This window comes from Phyllobates terribilis, unplaced genomic scaffold (genome assembly GCF_046119375.1).
Source record: "Phyllobates terribilis strain yellow unplaced genomic scaffold, ASM4611937v1 Scaffold_4__5_contigs__length_816908805, whole genome shotgun sequence".
Taxonomy (NCBI): Eukaryota; Metazoa; Chordata; class Amphibia; order Anura; family Dendrobatidae; genus Phyllobates; species Phyllobates terribilis.
In genome coordinates, this window is record NW_027362764.1 from 89,587,021 (window position 1) to 89,609,116 (window position 22,096).

Consider the following 22,096-nt stretch of genomic DNA (forward strand, 5'->3'; position numbering starts at 1 on the left):
GCCCTGACACAGACAGCTTGCTCTGTGCTATTTTTCAGCATTTTCATACACTCTTGTTAAAGAAAAAAAAAATTCTTGAACTTTTCCTACCCATTAAAAAGGAAAAAAAAACTCGTTACAAATTGTAACTAATGTAATACCTTTATATGAAATTCCAGGTTCTCATCCATGGAGTAAATGTAGTTAAATATATCCTGAACTATTCTGGGAATAATTCCCATTCCATCAGGATCGTGCAGCTTCCCCTAAGGAGAAAACAAGCAGCAATATTAGCACAGTTACCCATCACTAGGGTCTTTGTGGAAGTGAAAAGCGACACATTTACCTCCATAGTGTGAGTCTTTCCCGATGACGTCTGCCCATAAGCAAATATTGTACCGTTATAGCCTTCAAGTACATCTGAAAAAGAAATAAATCAATTATGTGCAAATGTAGTGAACTATAGTCAAACGTATACTCCAAATACGGAGTATTTATTACAGCCTGTTCGGGCGATCGTTCCAGGATATGTATTAGTAATTGAAGCTCCGAGAATGGCTTCCATCAAAAACTACAATTTTCAGGGTGTCCAAATCCTATTTATGCAACGTAAACGTGTTTTTTGCAGTATGGTACTGGCATGGCATTCTTCCACCCAGATAGCGCTGAAAGTGAATGTACTGTATGCCAAGACTGTAACCATGTTGTAATCACACAGTATTGCATTTTTTTTTGCAAAAGGATCGGTAAGTCAAAATTGGACAAGCCAGATTCTTATCACCAACATCATCCGTCAGGTACCCCCATACGCAGACTTGGGTCAAACCGGTTAATAACATTGGCTTCCACTGAAGTGGTGTATGGGGCCTTAACAGTATCTGCACAATCTCACAAGAGTGTCCACAGCTCAGAAACAAAGATTCTGCACGTAACCCTAATCACACACCGCTAGTATAGGACTAGTATTGGTAACACGTTGATCGTCTTTACCTTTAACAATAGCCTTTGCACATGCATTGTAAACTTGTTCTTGGGATGTGTTTGACTGGAACACACGGTCAAAGATATAAGGTTTGGACTGTGGGGAGAAAAAAAAACAAAAACAAAAAAGAACATTAGATAGGTTTGTACAATGTTCCTACAAGTGTATAAGAGATCTGATCACTATATATGTACACAGGACACTGAAAAGCTCCAATGACCTATTTTCAGCTCAAAGTCCAAAGAAAAGTGTTCTTTAAGGGTCTGTTCACAGTAGATAAAATTCTGGAGCCATCAAAGTGATTTATTGCTTTATTCTTCACATTATGTACACTTGCTGTAGGGCAGTGAGCACCTGCAGGATAAAGGGTGGATGGAGCCATTGCACATGATGAAATATTCTTGCGACTTGGCCGACATGTGGCCCAGGACTATTGATAGTCCACCCAAGTATACAGTAAAGACCGTGATGCACAGACTGGCCACAAGTCTCCTGAACCAAACTCGACAGCCTCAGTCATAGGAGGACGGCATGTTTGGATCACAAGTCCCATGGCCAGTGAGAGCAGTATAACTAGAGGCCTCCTTAAATGACTTTTCAATTTAAAATGTCTTTTTTTTGCTTGCAATCCTGGGTCTGTAGTGCCCGGCTGATGAGTTAGCATCGTCCGCCTCCTGTCCTTGCCCATTCCAGGGCACCCGAGAACTCAGTGGCTACCAATCTTTGATATTTCTAGTACATAGTCAATCCTGCAATGCAAAAAAAGCCTACTCAATGTCCAAACTCCATTGTTCTTCTCCCACAAAAGACATCTGCCACTGCAGACAGAGTAGCCAAACAGACGCATGCGCACATTCATGGGAGGCAGCCTGAAGATGCAGCAACACGTGCAATGCAAACGGGAAGAGCATGACCCACACATGCATCGACGAGCCTGCAGCTTATCCAACCCACTGATGAGGGACAGGGAGGACCACCAGAAAAGGTAGACCTGCCACTAGAGATGGAAAAGGTCACAGATCAGTTATATGATGGGATCAGCGATCCATCAAATGTTGCAGATTCAGTAATTGTAATTTATTTCCAAGTTACTTTAAAGGAGAACCCAACAACTTCGCCCTACTTCCACCACAAAATCATTTATATGACCGTGTGGACCTTTCACAGGTAAATCAGTCGATCCCTTTATGACTCCAAAGCGAAGCTCCAGCGGCCAGAAATTGCTTTGAAATTATGTCTAGAAGAGAATTGGGGCGTGAGGATGAACTTACAGCTTCTCGGCCTCACGCTGTATTTCCTACCTAGCAGAACCCTCCCCTGGCTGACTGATAAGTCGTCTGCTATGGTATACAGACAATGACCAGTCAATCAGCCAGGGGACGTTGCTGCTAGGTAGGAGGAAATACAGCGTGAGGCTGAGAAGCTGTTAAGAGGATCCTTATGCCCCAATGCACTTCTAGACCATTTCAAAATGCAATTTCTGGCTGCTGGAGCTTCACTTTGGGGTCTTTTCTTTTAAAGATACAGAATCATATTAATGGTTTAGGCTAAGAGGGGCAGATTCATGCTGCCCAGAACCACAGGCAGCATGAATCTGAGCCTGGCTGCACGATTGCTTTATAGATACTTTAAAAAGGTATGGTTGGGGACCATAGCCATAGACCTGAATAGTCTTGGCTCCGCCACAACAAGCTTCTCCCAGCATCGCTGTGATTGACAGGTCTGTCCCATAGCGAGGTTTGAAAAATATACTTGGCTGTAATCGTGCAAGTCAGGCTCCAATTCATGCTGCTTGTGGTTTGGGCAGTATGAATCAGGCAACAGGTTCTCTTTAAATGTTACCATACATATTGGTTTAGTTCTGGAGAAAACCTTTAAAGTTCATACCCTCTGGTCATTTGTTAAAAAAAAGGAATATGCGGAGAGGCAATCTGCATATTTACATTTCCAGAGGAGCATTACATGGCCTAGAGTTCTCCTTGTGGAGAATGCCAAGCAGGCGTAGGGAGAAACATTCTTTGGCCGCAGTTCAGACCTCACGGCATGAGTTCGGCCAGACATTTACTGGAGAAGGCTAGAATATTTTGCTAAAGGACCACCTTACTGGTCTGTCCACCCCAAATATTTCAAAACTAGGCATTTTTATGCCAGTTAAAAAACGATAGGGTAAAAAATGACTAAATACAAAAAGTCATGTAGCGAGTTATTCCTAGCAACAGGGCTATAAATGGAGCCGACTCATTTTCACCATTGACAAATGGTAAACTATAATTACACATTCATTATATAAAGCCCAGGCATGTGACGGACGCCGGCTCACAGTCACAGGACGAGGAGGAGATACCACACAAGATCCTCTACACGTTAAAGGGGATTTTAATATAAAATGTATTTTTAATAAAACTAGATACTTCAATTGCCTTTTTTAAACATGTTTATGAAATGCACAATTATTTTAACTTTTTCTATTGTTTTTTTTGTACATGATTATGGGGCGGCCATACTGCCTGGGCTTTTGTTAACAGCTTTTAGGCTCGGTTCACATTAATACTGATCACTACTGTGGGATTTCATCCATATCCCTTAAAAATAGATTTCATATGGAAACCCCCCCCCCTTTCCAAAAGAGCCATTGAGGATAATGGGGCAGAATGCGTCACTTTGCGTTCAGGTGCTGTCAATCTTTTTAAGCCGACACCATGCAATCATCACTATTGTGTCTGCCTAAGAAAGGAAGGCACCACTGGGCACGAGTCCACCGAGACATCTGCCTGGTACCCTGAATGGCTCTGCCTGCGTCCCGTTTTTTTGGGACTTTAACTAGTAACCCCAATTCAGTGCTCAGCCTAGAACGCTCTACAGATGTGAACGTGGTCTTAGATATGTATGGTTCATGCGGCTGCTGAAAAGCATAGGACTACCTGACTCTGCTCAATCTGAAGGGAGAAGGAAGGTGAGCTGTGACATAACATTGTGAATCACAGACACTGTGTAAAAAGGTGTTGACTGTCACTAATCATGTCTGTGAGGATAATGAGACTGCCGAAAAGTCTGTTCACACTCGTATGGTAGTTTCTGGTTATAAAAAGGTAGCCATTGTTCATTATTGGGAGGACTACCCCGACTTACAAAGAGGCATATCAGGTTCCACCATGGTTCAAGTCATTTTAATAGGTCTCATTAAATCTTAACGGATGCTCTGACAGCAGTGTGAGCATAGCCCGACAGCAAAAAGAACATACAAAAACTGTTCTACACGTAAAATGTAGAAAATAAGGTTCGACATTGGGCAGAGCGGGTCCTATAAAGCTAAATGAACTGATAACTGCTCGGACTCAATGAGGTAATTCAATATATTGAGCAGCCTTTGTGCTGCAGATGAGAAAAGTACACCTTCCGGGTGAACCCATGTCCTGCAGTAAGACGCCCTCCCAGCACCCAGGAGACGCAGCTCGCTGAGCAATGTGACAAAGCGGAGCCTCATTCAGCAGATCCTGCAGTAACGTGTATGGCACAACCCTTCTGGACTGTGCACTTTACTGCTTGTCTGATAAGTGACACTGCAAGAAGCATCAAATGCCCAGTGTATGAAACAGACGGGTATATTACGGAGAAAAAAAATGTGATGGGCATGTAAGGCAGTTACCGCACCAGTCCTAGGGGGCCCAAAGACAACCAAAGGGAGAGCAATCATCACTCCCTAAGGCCGGTTTCACACGTCCGGATATTTCCGGTAGCGCAGATATCCGTGTCTCGTGTGTCAACCGTGTGCCGCATCTGGATCATGCGGACGGCGCCTGGGAATCGACCCTACAAGTAGCGCTGTTCCTAAGCGCAGGAGCTGAACGTCGGCAGGTAACCATGATGAGGGCAACGTTCAGCACCAGCGCTTGGGAACAGCGCTACCTGTAGGGCCGATTCCCAGGCGCCGGTCCGTGTCACACGGATTACAAACAGATGTCATCCGTGTGTGTTCAGCGTGAGGCAATTTTGGAAACCGTGTATCCGCAAAAAAACGGACTTGCCTCCGCATGGAGCACACGGACACACGGTCCGTGAAAACACAAAGATGTGCGCAGACCCATTCATTTGAATGGGTCTGTGTGTGTCAGTGTCTCTGGTACGTGTGGAAACTGTCACCACTCGTACCGGACACACTGACATGTGAAAGAGGCCTAACCCTGTAAAAAGAGCTGGGGGAAGTGGTATTATCCTGAAGCGGCTTATCTCTACACATAACAATAGGTTTCAACAGCTGGGACTCTGCCCTCCAGATATCAGGGCTGGAGAATATTTATGGGGACTTCTGCAGACAGTATGGAGTGTAGAGTAACGCTCCATGCATTTTTAAAGAATATTTTAGCCAGTGAGGAGTATATCATTTGTAGTAACAGTATATAGGAATATGTGATGATAAATAAGCCATGCATGGGGGGGGAAAAGTCTTCTAACATTGCAGAAAGACTGGCTTCTGGCCATAATGTGGGGAACTGATTAAATTCTTTACATTTTATATAGAAAGGTTGGAAACTTTGGCACAGACCACATCTGCTAATATTAACACCTTTTTGCTTCTCTAGCCACTTTTGGAAAGCAGAGGGACGACGACACAGAGGCAGCAGATTTGGAAAAAAAAAAAAAAACCTATGCTGGAAATTGGTGTAAAGCAGACGTGACAATGATCCTGGTACACGAGTCAGATGCCTATGCAAGATATATTACCCCCAAAAAAGAAAAGCTGTATGTTACTTTCCCCTCACGCTGGTATTTAAATCAGGTGGCCAATGCCCAGTAAAAGCGCTCATCACAGGAGGAGGAGCTTTCCTCCGCTGCCTGACAACACCACACTCAGCAGTGCACAGCATTAAACATGTTTGGCAGACAGCAGTGGTTTAATGGCCTGTTTACACAGATGTTTCAGATGCACACTGAACGATCAGCAATAGATCAATAAGTGCACAAATCACCATTTTTCTCGACAGCTCATACTTTACAGAGAATGATGTGCTGCCGAGAACAGTGACATTTTAGGCTGTGCGCCCACTATGCATTTTTTCCAAGCGTTTTTGCTGCGGAATTTCCGCAGCGAAAACGCTTAAGAAACGCTTGGTAATACGTGCCCCATGGTCCCCAATGATAATCCGCATGTGCGGAAAAATCTGCAGCATGTCCATTAATTTTGCGGACACGCATCGTAATTGCTGCCATTGACTTGCATTGAAACGCTTAATATCCGTGTCAGTACATTTGTACACACAGATATTAAGCGATTCTATGTGCGGATGGTACCCGGGTTTGGAGAAGAGACTCTCATCCAGACCCGGGTACCATAGAACAGGGGTCGACAAAGTTGTTCAGAATCTAGGAGCCAGCCAAAAAATTTAGGAGCCAGAATTTTTTTTTGTTGACAAACTGTACATATAGACCCCCTCACACACGGCGTCTCCCCGGGGAGCACGGCCTTTGTATGTACTTACACAGGTAGCGGGAGATGAGAACGGGCCCCCGGCAACAGCGATCCTTCCCCCCAGGGCCGGCTCCAGGTTTTTCTGGGCCCCGGGCGAAAGAGTCTCAGTGGGCCCTTTTAACACATACACGATTCATGATGCACAGATACGGCGGAGAAATAAATATATAAATATATTTATTTATTTATTACACATGGCCCAGCCTGCCCCCTCATCCTTCACATACGCAGACATATGCGCGCGCACACACGGTACGCAGACATATGCGCGCGCACACACGGTACGCAGACATATGCGCGCGCACACACGGTTCGCAGACATATGCGTGCGCACACACGGTACGCAGACATATGCGCGCGCACACACGGTACGCAGACATATGCGCGCGCACACACGGTACGCAGACATATGCGCGCGCACACACGGTACGCAGACATATGCGCGCGCACACACGGTACGCAGACATATGCGCGCGCACACACGGTACGCAGACATATGCGCGCGCACAGACGGTACGCAGACATATGTACACATACAGACATACACATAGATAAAACAGACAAATATATATATATATATATATATATATATATATATATATATATATATATATATATATATATATATATATATATATATATATATATATATATATATATATATATATATATATATATATATATATATACACACACACAGTCATATACACTGACATTCACATACATGCACTCACACAGACCCATTACTAATATTTTTAATATGGGGATTGGGGAAGCCTCACTCACCTGTCCCCGGTCCAGTGTCCTGTCCAGCAGCTCCTCGGGTATGGGGCAGTGCAGGGCCCCCGGCGTGTCACAGACTTCATGGCCCTGGAACATCAGAGGGGCCCACTTGCGGTCGGGTCCGGGCCCCTCCCGCCCATCTGTGCAGGACCTCCGCTCCGACGGTGTTTGATTGCCGGCACTCCCCCAGACATGGCCGCGCGCTGTGCGGTTGTGTCTGCTAGTAATGACGCGGCAGGAGCGACACACAAGCACAATTAAAGGTGCAGTGCCGTCGACCCTGCCGTGTCATTACTAGCAGACACAGCTGGACAGCGCGCGGCCATGTCTGGGGGAAGTGCCGGCAATCAAGCAGCGCCTGCGTCCCTGAACAGGTGCAGAGGAAGCGGCCAGGGCCCCGACAGTGAGTGGGCGGGTGGGTGTGTGGGCCCGGCCCCGACAGTGTGTGGGCCCGGCCCCGACAGTGTGTGGGCCCGGCCCCGACAGTGTGTGGGCCCGGCCCCGACAGTGTGTGGGCCCGGCCCCGACAGTGTGTGGGCCCGGCCCCGACAGTGTGTGGGCCCGGCCCCGACAGTGTGTGGGCGGCTGGGCCCCTCTGATTTTCCAGGGCCCCGGCACTTGCCCGGGTACGCCGGGTGCTGACGCCGGCCCTGCTTCCCCCGTAACCCAACTCTCCCTGTCCAGTCCCGGAGCATAAGGGGGGCGGAGCAAAGTGGAGAAGGCGGCCTGAGCGATACTGTCCCTGCTTCCTCCGATTGGATGACTCCGTGCAGGAGGTGGGATTGGATTGAGAGTATTTTTTTTTCTTCTCAACTCCTCAAGCACCAGGCAACATTTTCTAGGCGCCACTGGCGACCAGGCGCCTGGGTTTGTCGAGCCCTGCCATAGAACCTGTGAAAAAAAGAATTTAAAATAAAGATTATACTTACCTTCCGATGGCCCCCAGTCTCCTCAGCGATGCGTCCGGTCTGTTGTATGGTTCGCGGTGGTGTGAAAGGACCTGCCATGACGTCATTTAGTCATGTGACAGGTCACGCGACCGCTGACGTCGGCGGTTGCGTGACCTGTCACATGATTCAATGACGACATCGCAGGTCCTTTCACACTACCGCGACCCATACAACAGACCGGACGGAGCAGAGAAAACACCGGGGGACATCGGAAGGGAAAGTATAATCTTTATTTTTTACCATTCTTTTTTTTTTTTTTTTAACTATTACTTGGTCACACTATATATGCCGGTTGCATGGATTTATATAGTGTGACCAAGTTGTCAAGCACTTTTCCAAGTGATGCTAAAATCGCTTGGAAAGCGCTTGATAACCTGCATGCAGAAATGCAAGTGAAGAACGCTTGACAAACGCTTCTACCTGGCAGGAAAAACGCATGTAGAATCTGCATGCGTTTTTCCTGCCAGGGAGATGCGGAAAAAATCTGCAGCATTTCTGCATCGTGGGCACTTAGCCTTAGGCACATCAAAAGATCATTTTACCCGACATATGCTTTGATCATCCATCGAGTGACTTGGCAGCCTGTTCAATTACCAGGACATGAACATTTCTAGCAATGCTCATTCACAGCAATGGTGCAACATAGAGAGCCCTTTACCCTCTGCTCTCACACATGCATCCTAGACAGCATGAGAGGAGACAAAAAGCAAACACAGGAGTGCAGACAGAGCAGAGACAGTTTAGTGTGTAGTCTGCAACAAACTAGATTTTCCCACAGTCCCATGTAAAGCCACAAATCTGTAAAGTCCATGACACCACAGTGCATCACCATCTCTGAATTACACAGGACTGCGAATAACCTACTGTTACACCGAGATCTGCATGTCAAATGTATTTTTCTACAAATACTGTAAAATTAAAGTGCGCACAGATGTAGCAGCATTCAGTGTGTGTTTCAGTCCAGCTACATCTGGGTACGCTAGGATTTTACAATATTTCTGGTTTTACCTAGTACTGTAGGACAAACTCAACTCTGCTACATCTGTGCCCTGAGTTTAGAATATTGCCTTTTACATAGGACTGAAACACACTATATATAAAACCACAGTTAATATTGTAAAATCAGAGTGCTTAGATGTAGTAGAGTTGGGTTTGTACTACAGTACTAGATGAAGCCACAAATATCCTAATAGTGTTAACTGTTTGCTTGTGTTACGTTAGGATAAGGGAGTGGGGATTCTCTGCAGTCCTATGTAAAGCCACATACCAGGCACGTAATGTAGAGCGATGTAGCAAGATCTGACCTGGAACAATACAATGACTAGATTATGTTTCCTCAGCATTTTAACATAGGACTTCATTAAATGTCAAGTTGAGCTCTGCTACAATTGGTACAAACAATGCATTCCTGGACCACGCTCCACCCTTAAACTCCCCCCATACATATTAGATAAAACAAGCAGATTTCTGCCGACCACCTAATGTGTATGAGGCCCCCTGACTCTTCCCTTACAGATGTGGTGGAGAGAACAGTCCAGCACATTGGATGCCAGCAGCCCACCCTTTGTTCTCCTACAGATAAGCCGCCACTGGAGGAGTCAGGCAGCGTGTGCCATAGAGTGCACCATAGAGAACACCGGAAGACTCAGTCCCCTCCAGCGCTACTGTATATGGGGCAGTCAGCACCGATCTACTGTGAATAACCAGCTTCATGCCAAAGAGTATTAGGCTGTGTGCCCACTATGCGTTTAAGTGTTTCCGCAGCTGCAATTCCGCCGCAGAAACGCTTAAAAAACGCTCGGTAGAAGGCCTGCCATGTTCCCCAATGATAATCCGCATGTGCTGTGGAAAAATCCGCAGCACTACCAATTATTTTGCGGAATCGCGGCGTTTTTGCCGCCATTGACTTGCATTGAATCGCTTAATATCCGCATGACTACATGTGCACACGCGGATATTAAGCGATTCAATGTGCGGATGGTACCCGGGTCTGGAGAAGAGGAGCCTCATCCAGACCCAGGTACCAAAGTGCCTGTAAAAAAAAAAAAAAAAAAAAATTTAAAATAAAAAAAACAAAAAACCATTATACTCACTTTCTGATGGCCCGCGGTCTTCTATCCGGTACGTCTTGGCTCACGATGGTGTAAAAGGACCTTCCATGATGTCATTTAGTCATGTGACAGGTCACGCGACCGCTGACGTCAGCGGTTGCGTGACCTGTCACATGACTGAATGATGTCATGGAAGGTCCTCTTACACCACCGCGGGCCACTGGGGAGCCCGGAGGCCATCGGAGAGTATAATGTTTTTTTTTTGTTTTACTATTTTTATTCTTTTTTTTAACTAACTTGGTCACACGATATAAAATCCATGCCGGTTGCATGGATTTATATAGTGTAACCAAGTTGTCAAGCACTTTCCAAGTGATGCTAAAATCGCTTGGAAAGCGCTTGCATTTCCGCATGCGGGTTGACAAGTGAAGAACGCTTCACATCCGAATCCACAATCCGAATCCACAATCCGAATCCACAATCCGAATCCACAATCCGAATCCACAATCCGAATCCACAATCCGAATCCACAATCCGAATCCACAATCCGAATCCACAATCCGAATCCACAATCCGAATCCACAATCCGAATCCACATGCGTTTTTTCTGCCAGGGAGATGCAGAAACGCTCAGGAAAAATCCGGAGCATTTCTGCATCGTGGGCACATAGCCGTACAGAAACATGGCAGGAAAGCTGTATACTAGGCTTTGGAGCAGCACGTGCAGTGTGAAGCCATGCCCTCAAACCGCAGACACTCTTACTTGGCTAAAAAGAATCCTCAAAAAAAAGTTAAGAACAGTATTTTTAACTTGCTGTAAAATACGCAGTGCAAACTCAGGCATATAGTGTGCAAATCTTCACCCATTCACAAAAAGGAGAAGGTTTCCATTTCTGGTGCAAGTACAAGCCAAAGATGTGCTGGGGTCAGACTGTTAGAAGAAATGGCAGTCTCCGTAAACGTCGCCATCTGCTCATTAACTGGTCAGGGCCCAACGGCCAGCACACTGTCTGCATGCCAGGCCAAGTATCATGGGGTCAATTCATGAAAACAGTCAAAAAAAAAAAAAAAAAAAAAGAACCAATCACAGCATAGCTTCATTGTTCAAGCATAAGAAATGAAAGATGCCCTATCATTGGTTGTTTTCAGACCAGTTTATGAAATAGAGACATCCTTGTACCGGAAACCAATAGACCGTCCTACATACCTTAAATGGGACAGTTTCCATCCAAAACACAAACTCTATTGTTTACAGCCAAGCCATCAGATATGTTCCAACCAGATGGATAGAGACAAACACCTTGATGGCCTCAGAAAGACCTTTTTGAATCAGGGCTACCATCGAAGAACAATTGAGAACCAGATTACAAGAGCCACCAGGATATCAAGGAATCATCTCCTACATTACAAAACCAAACAAGAAAACAACCGGGTGCCTCTATTAGTCACCTACAATCCAAATCTGGAGGCGCTAAGAAGAGCTGCACGGAAACTACAACCCTTACTACAAAAAGATGCCCGATTACAATCCATATCTCCAGACCCCCCACTTCTGTGTTTCAGGCAGCCCCCAAATCTAAGAAGCATCCTTGTCAGAAGCTCCCTGTCATCTCCACTAGCTACAGGTACCTTTCCCTGCAACCAGAAAAAATTTAAAACCTGTCCATTTATAACGACCACAGACAAGATAAAGATCCCCAATTCACATCAGGACTATAAGATCCCAGGTACGTTCAGCTGTATCACATCTAACGTAGTGTACGTAATTATATGTACCAAATGTCCAGCTGGGGGTCTTTATGTAGGGGAGACAGGGCAAAAACTTAGAACAAGGATGAATCATCATCTCCACACAATTAAAGAAAAAAGAATAGATCTACCTGTAGCCCAGCATTTTTGTTCCCCTGATCACAGCATAAAAGACATGAAATTACTGGTATTAAAAGGTAACTTCAAATCTCAAAGAGAAAGAAGAATCTCAGAATATAAACTGATGGTGACCTTTAACACTTTCAGAGCAGGAATGAATGTGTTGCATGGATTTATGTCATTCTACATCAACTAAGGAATGTGCTCCTCAGACTTGTGAAGCCATCATAACATTGAACAATAAAACCTTCACACTCCTTATCTATTAACTGCCAAAATATTTAAAGCCAGAACTGTTTATCTCTTCCATAATAACTCTGCTTTTCATCACCTGTCTTATCTATTGCATTATTTTTGTGTCTTATTGTGTATAAATATGTGACTTCAGATTTTGTGGTATACTAGCCTGATGAAGAGACCAAGGTAGTCTCGAAAGCTTGCAATTTGTTACCATCTTTTCAGTTAGCCATTAAAAGGTAACCACTGATGACTCAAATCTAAATATTTGAGCCTTCCACCACATTTATGAAGTTGCAGGCTCATTTACTGGCATCTTATAGCACTATTTTTGGCCTAAATTACCTTTTAAAAATTTTGTATTCCAAGAGTGATAACTTTTTTTTCTGCTGACAGCCATATGAGGGCTTGGTTTTTTTGCAGGATTAACTCAACTAGCTTTTAAAAGGGAACCTTACAGAAGACACATGCTACCCAAACCACACACAGCATGCATCAGGCTCTGGCTGCATGATTTCAGCCATGTACTTTTAAAGGGAATCTGCACGTGTGCACTAACCTAGAGACTTAAAGAGAGCCTTAGACCCTTTAAGCCCTTAAACGTCTATGTGGTCATGTAGGTCATAAGAAGCTGAATAAAATATCAGATCGCAGATATCAAGATGTTTTATTCTAGAGAAATCCATGGAGGTTTTTTTATATGTAAATGAGCTGTGTAGATCTATAGGCCGGACATAGATCTCTCTGAGAATCTGCCTCCAGAGATTATTTTAAATGAAAGGAAGAGTTACCAGTGTGAGACATGTAATGACTTAACAGTTTGCTCTCCTGATCTACATGTCTCACACTGGTAACACTTTCATTTACAATAATCTCTGGAACCAGATTCTCAGAGAGAACCATCTTCGGCCCATAGCTCTTACCAACTCATTTTACAAATTATGAAGCAAGTGGATTTCTCTGGAATAAGCCATCAGATTGCAGGTATCATTTTATTCAGCTTCCTATGACCTACATGCCCATATAGACGGCTTAGGAGGGTTGATCCTACTGACAGATTCCCTTTAACTATGAAACGCTGCACTGTTTCAGAGAACGATAATGTCTACCGGGAATCAAGCAACAAAGGAGACTAGCTGGACAGGTAGGTCCCCGACTACTTCTCCCCACCCACTACAATAATGGACAGATTTCTCCTAAAAGTATGCAGGGAAACACCTGTCACTCAAAAGGAGCAGGGCCGCTGGGGACCCGCCTATCCAACTAATGCTTTGTGCGGCTCATTCCCAGTGAGCTACGTTTTCTTTGATATGTCACAGCGTTTCAGAGTTCAACATACATGTCTGAAATCATGAAGTGCCGTGGATCGGGCTGCATCTATCAGCTCTCAGGTTCCCTTAGCAGCGTCATTATGGAAGACAACTTACAGTATAACATTTTTTAGGAGTAGATAAATAGGGAAAAAAAATAGCAATGCCACCATTACTTTCAGGGTTTTGTTTTTCAATTTCACAGCCAAGGTCCCAGCAGTCAGACCCCCACCAGTAGATAAATGTTTCAGGCTGGAATACCCCTTTAGCTAATGATACTGATGTTACTTTACACCTTGAAGAATCTAACTTCACCTGCATAAAGGGAAAAAAATAAAAATAAAATAAAAACGGCAAGTGAAATTTTTCAGTTAGATCATCAGATGTGACAAAAACCAGACTGACCCTATTAAAGTCAATAGGGACCACCTGTTGAGTCTTGTGACAGATCCATTAAAGCAGTGAATTCCTGAAGATGATGTGGACCAGGCCTTACACTGCGGGAAGGAGCAGCAGAGCCGTGACTGCCATGGAGTAATCCGTCGCTCTCAGCGTCCAAGCCTTGTGTCAGGCACGTCACACACAGACTTGCTTAGTCAGGGTTTAGCTGACAATCGCAGGACACTCCCTTACCTTAAGAGAAATGCTATCATTAAAAAGGGTAAAGTGACAACCTTGAACATTGGAGGGGAAAAACTGCCCACGAAAAAAAAAAAAAAAAGGAACTTCTAAAAGCAAAAGCCGATAAATATCTAATGGAGGAAGTAAACAGAGACACAGTGACGGCAAACAGAGGACAAGCTATTCATGGATATAGGGGGAGCGCTCAGTACTGGAGATGGACCCCTTCTAACACAGGTGAAAGATTAAAGGGGCTGGAAAACTCCAGGACACAATGCAGGACCTCCTGGAGTACTTGTGATTGAAGTGCAATGCAGGTTTATACGTGTTGACCACTGATCAGCTACATGCAAGCTCATCTACTGTCGATTAATGGCCTGTGTATACCGGCTGATCACACTTCCATCCACACATTACAATCGCTTGTACTTGTTCTGTGCGCACATATCTTTATTTGGTGGAGCACAGGAATCCTAGAATGTTAGAGTTGGAGGGGACCTCCAGGATCATCGTGTCCAACCCCCTGCTCAATGCAGGATTCACTAGATCATCTCAGACAGATGTCTGTCCAGCCTCTGTTTGAAGACGTCCATTGAAGGAGAAGTCACCACCTCTCGTGGCCGCCTGCTCCACTCATTGATCACCCTCACTGTCAAAAAGTTTTATAATATCTAATCTGTATCTTCTCCCATTCAGTTTCATTCCATTGCTTCTCGTGTTTCCATGTGTAAATGAGAATAAGGATGATCCCTCTACACTGACAGCCCTTCAGATATTTGTACACAGCTATTAAGTCTATTAGCCTTCTTTTTTGCAAGCTAAACATTCCCAGCTCCTTTAACCATTCCATAGTTTGCAGTCTGCTCACCATCCTGGTAGCTCTTCTCTGAACTTGCTCCAGTTTGTCTATGTCTTTTTTAAAATGTGGTGTCCAAAACTGGACACAGTATTCTAGAGGAGGTCTGACCAAAGAGGAGTAGAGGGGGATAATTACTTCAAATGATCTAGACTCTGCTTCTCTTAATGCAACTCAGAATTGTGTTTGCCTTATTTGCTGCTGCATAACATTGTTGACTCATGTGCAGTCTGTGATCTATTAGTATACCCAAGTCTTTCACATGTGCTGTTGCTTAGCCCTATTCCTCCCATTCTGTTTGTTTTTTTTTGTTTTGTTTTTTTATTTTTCTTGCCAGATGAAGGATTTTGCATTTTTCCCTGTTAATAACCATTTTGTTAGTTGCTGCAATCGTCAAATGATTGCAGTTCCGACTATCAGCCCATCTAAAAGAGGCACAAGTGATCATGGATCTGCTCTAAAGTTGTGCATAGTAAATTTGTACAGTTTAAAAAAGATACGTTAAGCAGAAATATAACAGCTTATTAGTTAAAACACTACAAGATCTGTGAACTTGGGACCCAGCAAACTCAAACAGTATGAAGGTCTCACGGCAAAAACGCTGCAGAAACGCTTAAAAAACGCTTGGTAGAAGGCCTGCCATGTTCCCCAATGATAATCCGCATGTGCTGTGCACATGCTGCGGAAATTTCCGCTGCGAATTATCATTGCGGAAAAAAACGCAGCACTACAAATTATTTTGCGGAAGCGTGGCGTTTTTTTCCGCCATTAACTTGCATTGGAACGCATGGATTACGCATCACTGCATCTGTACATGAGGATTCCATGCGTTTCAATGTGCGGATGGTACCCGGGTCTGGAGAAGAGGAGACTCTCCTCCAGACCTGGGTACCATGGTACCTGTAAAAAAAAAAAATTTAACTAAAAAATAAAACATTATACTTACCTTCTGATGGCCCCCGCTCTCCTTGTCTTCGCTTGCTGGCAGATCGCAGTAGACTGAAGGACCTGCGCTGACATCAATCATGTGACGGCAAGTCCTTCAGTGTAGTGTACCGCAAGCTGCCGGCAAGCCAGGACGGAGCGAAGCAAGACTCCGGGGGCCATCGGAAGGTAAGTATAGATTTATTTTTTACCATTCTTTTACGGTCACACTATATAAATCCATGCCGTTTGCATGGATTTATATAGTGTGACCAAGTTGTCAAGCACTTTCCAAGTGATGCTAAAATCGCTTGGAAAGCGCTTGTCAACCCGCATTTGGAAATGCAAGTGAAGAACACTTCACTTCACTTTCGCTTGTCCCTGGCAGGAAAAACGCATGCACAATCCGCATGCGTTTTTTTCTGCCAGGGAGATGCAGAAACGCTCAGGAAAAATTCCTGAGCATTTCTGCATCGTGGGCACATAGCCTCATTCAGACGTCCGTGGTTTTCATATACCTAGCTCACTAGTCAGGCCAGGACTTCCGATCCAAGCACAGTGAAATCCTGAATCGAGCCGCACAGGGTGCAACGTGTCAAGCACCCGCTAATATAGCTCCCTGTGATTTTGCTCATTAGACCCTACGGCTACTAAGTGTCACAAAATTAACATTCATCCAGAATCTTGATTTAGCATTCAAAAGAAAAATGCTTGGACGGCATCATTTCACGCAATACAAGTAGGTAAACTTCTCAGAAAACCCATCTAGCAAAACATATAAAGAACAGGCAGATCACACTTCGGAGAGATCAGTGAAGATTCCCGCAGTTACGCACTACCCTTCCTCTCCGCAGAGCTCTCCTTGGTCAAGTAGGGACAGGACATTGTGGCCAAACTACTGCACGCAAGGACCAAATAAGTTACATGTCCTCTGCCGAAAATACTGCAGCAGTTACTAGCAGAGCTGTCAGCATGGACCTGTCCTCTACTCCAGGGTTCCCCAACTCCAGTCCTCAAGGCCCACCAACAGGTCATGTTTTCAGGATTTCCTTAGTATTGCACAGGTGATAATTCCATCATCAGCACAGGCAATAGTTACATCACCTGTGCAATACTAAGGAAATCCTGAAAACATGACCTGTTGGTGGGCCTTGAGGACTGGAGTTGGGGAACCCTGCTCTACTCTACTCCATCTTGCTGAGGGTATATATATATAGCTTTCCTAGATTACAGAATAACTAATCTGTAATCCTGGGATTCAGGAGAAGCCGATGTTTTCACAGAACAATATGCTCTTTAACAAGTAACAGACCAATGAGAAAAAGTAAATAAATAATTGTAATTACAGATCTTCACTGCACTAATAAGCGAGGCATTTAGCTGTCTACGAGTTACATTTTTTACATATTCTATCATTACTATTATTTTCTTTATATGTCACTGACCACTCAAACTTCACAGAAACCTTTGTCACATCTTAGAGAAAAGTGCTCATTTCTGCTTTTATGAGCCACTTCTTCCCCATGCCTCGTGAACTATTCTTTCAACCAATAATAGAGCTAAAATCAAAACTTGCTCACGACAAGACAAGACTTCCAAACTAAGGGATCAGCTACAGCTGCCTATTAAAGTCTATGGAAAGGGGAGGGATAAGGAGCAGAATGGAGCAGAGCGACAGAGGCGGCAAGAAAAAAAAAAAGGCTACAAGACAATGGCCAGAAAGTGATTTTTCAACTACACACTTATTGTGAAAAGTCACCTGAAATGACAGGCACACGTTAAAAAGTTATAAACGACACACCTAAATATTAAAACAATATGGTAAAATAAAACTGAAGGAGATCACAAGTACTTAGTAGAGACTGTACACTCACAGCTGTCTTACAACCCAGCCCAGTTATTTTAACTGTTGCACATCATTATATCACTGAAGTTAAAGAATGCTTAAAAATAAAAAATACATACTTTCTTTTTAACCAGCTTTCACTCTTATTTTATTCTTGCTGCTCCTTTGAGTATTCAGATTTTCTTCTTTTTTTTTTTTTTTTTTTTTTTTTTTATCTGCCATACGGTTCCAGAGATATCGGCATTTTTATTTAGCTCCAATTTTCATAGTCTTTACCAAGGGGGCGCTGCTCACGGTAATTCTGAGCAGTCTAAAGACACGCTCCCATAGAATCCCGTGAGCGCTGCCCCCTTGGTAAAAACCTGGAAAATTAGCACAGAACAAAAAAGGCTCCCAATGTGCAACCATATGGCGGATTAAGAGAAAAAAAAAAAAAAACGAAACACAACATACTCAGGGGGGCAGCAGGAATAACACAAGAGTCTTCTTTAAACTTTGAGGAAAAAAAAAAAAAGAAGCTTTTATTCGGGGGACTTATTCAGCATGTGAAAATCCTGCCAAACAAAGCAATTCTAAGAAATATATCTTATAGAGAATGGAGAGATGCATACATTTCACATTTATGTAGGGAGCTTATCCTAACATATTAACCAAATATAGGGCTCAGAGGCTGACAAACATGTCAGGGTGAGGTCACAAGCTGCATGGCTGATGTACATTTAAATACAAAATAAAAAAAAGAAAGAAACTGATATTATTCATGCAGCACATTACAGGGGGAAAAGACTTTTCAAAATGCCATTAGGTTGGTAAAGAAAAGTCTCATTCAATTGAAAGGGAAGTATCTTTTTACATGGAAAATCCACACCCTTTCCACAAGAAGAGAATAATAAAGGCAGACGGCACACAATGCCAGACTTCTAAAGTGAGTGATGTAGAAGATGTGGGTTTGCTTAAAAAAAAAAAAAAAAAAAAAAAATCAGGTTGCGTCTTGGCAGATCATTCTTCCATCTGTGATATTTCTCTATTCTCACTCGTTAAAGACTGATTTATAATCACTATTTTTTTATTTTTAAATGAATAATAAACGTGTAAACCTCAAAAACATTTATTTTTTGCAAAAGGAAAGCTACCGTGAAGATATTGGGAGGCGCGAGTAACGATTTTTACATTTTTTTTTTTTTTTTAAGATTTCTTTGCTCATAGTTTGGACAGAAGATAAAACCTGGCACCGCACTGCAGAAAAGGTGCATCCAGAGTACAAGTTTGTTTCGGCTGCTGGCCCAGCCACAATTACTGCAGGCGGTGATTAAATACAGCCACAGCATGGGACACATCACTGCGCACTTCTATTGAGAGGAGCGATCCCTGGGACCAGACAGGAGGTTATTGTCGGGTAAGCACCACTAGCACCAAAACAAGGCATGGGGCGAGACTTGTCACCGAGCCTATAGGTGGCACAGGCACATCCCATTTAAGCTTAAAGAGGTGGCCTCATCTTAAATAGTTAAAATTGGAAAGTGCTTGTAAAAACAATAACTTGACAATTTAACTTGTATTAAAAATACTCTCCATTCACAAGAAAGGAGGGAATTCTAATTCTGTGCGTATCATTGCCAAGGTTACTGGACACCTCTGCAGTCTATCAGCAGTGGCCGGTCTCCAAGACAAGGGGCGCATGCAAGCAAGCGCCACTCTGAAGCTGGATGATCGCTGGATCTGGCTATCTTCAGTGCCCTTGTGCTCCGCTGGTGATGCAGAGAGAAAGCTATTCTTGCTTGCAGCATGTGAGTGCGCCTAGTTTGGGTCAGCCATGACGCCACTTAAACTGTTAATCATCAGATAACCCCTTTAAATGCTACAGTTTAAGCATCTCATCTGCTCTACAATATGTTAAAAAAAAAAAAAAAAAAAAAAAAAAAAAAAAAAAGGGAGGGAAAGCAATTTTTACACATACAAGTGAATTGAGCGAGGTCACACACGTCTAGTCGGAATGTGGCTGGAAGTATGGAAATTGCATAATTATGGTCATGTGAAAGCGCACTCTTGCCGTCGATCCTGGAGAATCCTGACGGCATGCGGTGTGCATGCTGTGAGGATTCAGAGGTTTTAAGACACACAAAGACTGCAGATTTTTAGTAACAGACAAGGTAACACCTTTCAGTGGTGTACATCATATAGATGTTATCAGGACCCAAGATCTCTAAGTAAAACACTTTCCCCTCCAGATCTTCCTGCCACTACCAAACTATGTAAGTGATGCCTACACATTGAGCAATCCACATGATGCAGATGGTTATTCACTGGACCAGGCCACCTTCTTCCATTCATAATGCTCAGATGGACACTGTAGTCATTTACATAGTGGATAGGGGTCAGCATTGGCACTGTGACCACAATGTAGCTAAAAGGTCCAAATTTTGCTCCAATGTTGCCAACCTTGATAAATCCTACCCCATAACAAGTACAACAGTCAAAAGATGATCCATGCTCTTCACTCATCAATGGTTATACAGGGATTGTGTGGCACAGCTAGTGAAATGGCACCTACACCTCTGCCAGGAAGTGTGCCAGATCATCAGGTAAGTGTTGATGCGTTTTCATTTCCTAGTGCCAGAAGTAATTATGGCTAATTGTATTTAGCTGACAGATTCATCATTTTTATGGTTGAATGTAGACCTAAATCCATCAGGTTTAACTTATACACCATGTTTATCCAGAGGAAGGCAAAAAACCCATGAGGCAGATGCTAATTACTCCATATTAGGGGGGGGGGGAATCCTTCCCAACTCAACAGAGCAAGTAGCTCCTTAGATAAATGTCCCATCACCGAATCTAATGCTCATAACTTGTAATATATTTTTCAAGGAAGGCGTCCAGGCCTCCTTATACACTGCTCAACAAAATAAAGGGAACACTTAAACAACAGAATATAACTCCAAGTAAATCAAACTTCTGTGAACTCAAACTGTCCACTTAGGAAGCAACACTGATTGACAATCAATTTCACATGCTGTTGTGCAAATGGAATAGACAATAGATGGAAATTATTGGCAATTATCAAGACACCCTCAATAAAGGAGTGATTCTGCAGGTGGGGACCACAGACCACATCTCAGTACCAATGCTTTCTGGCTGATGTGTTGGTGACTTTTGAATGTTGGTTGTGCTTTCACACTCGTGGTAGCATGAGACGGACTCAATAACCCCAGAAGTTGCTCAGGTAGTGCAGCTCATCCAGGATGGCACATCAATGCGAGCTGTGGCAAGAAGGTTTGCTGTGTCTGTCAGCGTAGTGTCCAGAGGCTGGAGGAGCTACCAGGAGACAGGTCAGTACACCAGGAGACGTGGAGGGGGCCGTAGGAGGGCAACAACCCAGCAGCAGGACCGCTACCTCCGCCTTTGTGCAAGGAGGAACAGGAGGAGCTCTGCCATAGACATGCAAAATGACCTCCAGCAGGCCACAAATGTGCACGTGTCTGCACAAACGGTTAGAAACCGACTCCATGAGGGTGGTATGAGGGCCCGACGTCCACAGATGGGGGTTGTGCCCACAGCCCAACACTGTGCAGGACGTTTGGCATTTGCCACAGAACACCAGGATTGGCAAAGTCACCACTGGCACCCTGTTCTCTTCACAGATGAAAGCAGGTTCACACTGAGCACATGTGACAGACGTGACAGAGTCTGGAGACGCTGTGGAGAGTGATCTGCTGCCTGCAACATCCTTCAGCATGACCGGTTTGGCAGTGGGTCAGTAATGGTGTGGGGTGGCATTTCTTTGGAGGGCCGCACAGCCCTCCATGTGCTCGCCAGAAGTAGCCTGACTGCCATTAGGTACCGAGATGAGATCCTCAGACCCCTTGTGACACCATATGCTGGTGCGGGTGGCCCTGGGTTCCTCCTAATGCAGGACAATGCCAGACCTCATGTGGCTGGAGTGTGTTAGCAGTTCCCGCAAGATCAAGGCATTGAAGCTATGGACTGGCCCGCCCGTTCCCCAGACCTGAATCCGATTGAGCACATCTGGGACATCATGTCTCGCTCCATCCACCAACGTCACGTTGCACCACAGACTGTCCAGGAGTTGGCGGATGCTTTAGTCCAGGTCTGGGAGGAGATCCCACAGGAGACCATTAGCAACCTCATCAGGAGCATGCCCAGGCGTTGTAGGGAGGTCATACAGGCACGTGGAGGCCACACACAATACTGAGCCTCATT

At 44.3% G+C, this 22,096-nt stretch overlaps 1 protein-coding gene across 1 annotated transcript in view; it reads right to left on the reverse strand.

The window, feature by feature from the left end:
• Nucleotides 1-22,096, reverse strand: part of KIF5B (kinesin family member 5B) — a 51,136-nt gene that overhangs the window by 24,067 nt on the left and 4,973 nt on the right. The window contains exons 2-4 of the mRNA XM_073677615.1: nucleotides 970-1,057; nucleotides 326-399; nucleotides 141-245 (exon numbers count right to left, since the gene is read on the reverse strand). Coding sequence (XP_073533716.1) covers nucleotides 141-245; nucleotides 326-399; nucleotides 970-1,057 — 267 coding nt within the window. The remainder of the gene's footprint in view (nucleotides 1-140; nucleotides 246-325; nucleotides 400-969; nucleotides 1,058-22,096) is intronic.